The following is a 523-nucleotide window of genomic DNA, read 5'->3' as shown; positions in this document are numbered from 1 at the left end:
ATAATCTACATTAAAACCCTTTGTTGGAATGCTTTACACTTTCCACAGAACAGAAACTAAAATAACCAGTTATACAATTAGTCACAAATACAGTCCTTGAGTTTTTCTGCCCATATACACGAATATTGTCTAAAACATGTCTTCTTTGTAGCAGCTAGGCCCTGCCACCACTGTGCTTGGCTGAGTTCACATATCTGTTGTAACCTGTAGCTTCCCTGTCACGTCTCTGGCTCTTCTCTCCTGCTAAGTTTTGTTTCCTGGCAGTAATTAAAACCTTCTGCCATTGCCGTAGCTGCTGCTGCTGCTGCTGGAACCACCATAGCCACCTTGGTTTCGTGGTTTGGCGAAGTATTGGCCTCCACCACCATAAGGGCCAGAGCTTCTGCCTCCAAAATTGTCTCCTTTCATGGGTCCAAAATTTGAGAATTGATTGTTGTTTTTGCCAAAATCATTATAGCTTCCGCCACCTCCAAAGTTGCTTCCATCATTACCAAATCCGTTATAGCCATCCCCACTGCCACCA

The 523-nt window shown here is 43.8% G+C and overlaps 1 protein-coding gene across 2 annotated transcripts in view; it reads right to left on the bottom strand.

The window, feature by feature from the left end:
* Window positions 1–267: 267 nt before the first annotated feature.
* LOC132027767 (heterogeneous nuclear ribonucleoprotein A1-like) overlaps window positions 268–523 on the bottom strand; it is a 1,262-nt gene continuing 1,006 nt past the window's right edge. The window contains exon 2 of one of the 2 annotated variants that reach the window (XM_059416509.1): window positions 268–523. This exon is cut by the window's right edge and continues 14 nt beyond it. In XM_059416509.1, the coding sequence (XP_059272492.1) occupies window positions 268–523 (256 nt within the window). The other variant, XM_059416508.1, reaches the window with a different exon arrangement.

The sequence above is a fragment of the Mustela nigripes genome, chromosome 12 (assembly GCF_022355385.1).
Source record: "Mustela nigripes isolate SB6536 chromosome 12, MUSNIG.SB6536, whole genome shotgun sequence".
In the NCBI taxonomy this organism is placed as follows: Eukaryota; Metazoa; Chordata; class Mammalia; order Carnivora; family Mustelidae; genus Mustela; species Mustela nigripes.
The sequence above is the reverse complement of the archived record's forward strand: the minus strand, read 5'-3'. Positions and strand labels throughout refer to the sequence as shown.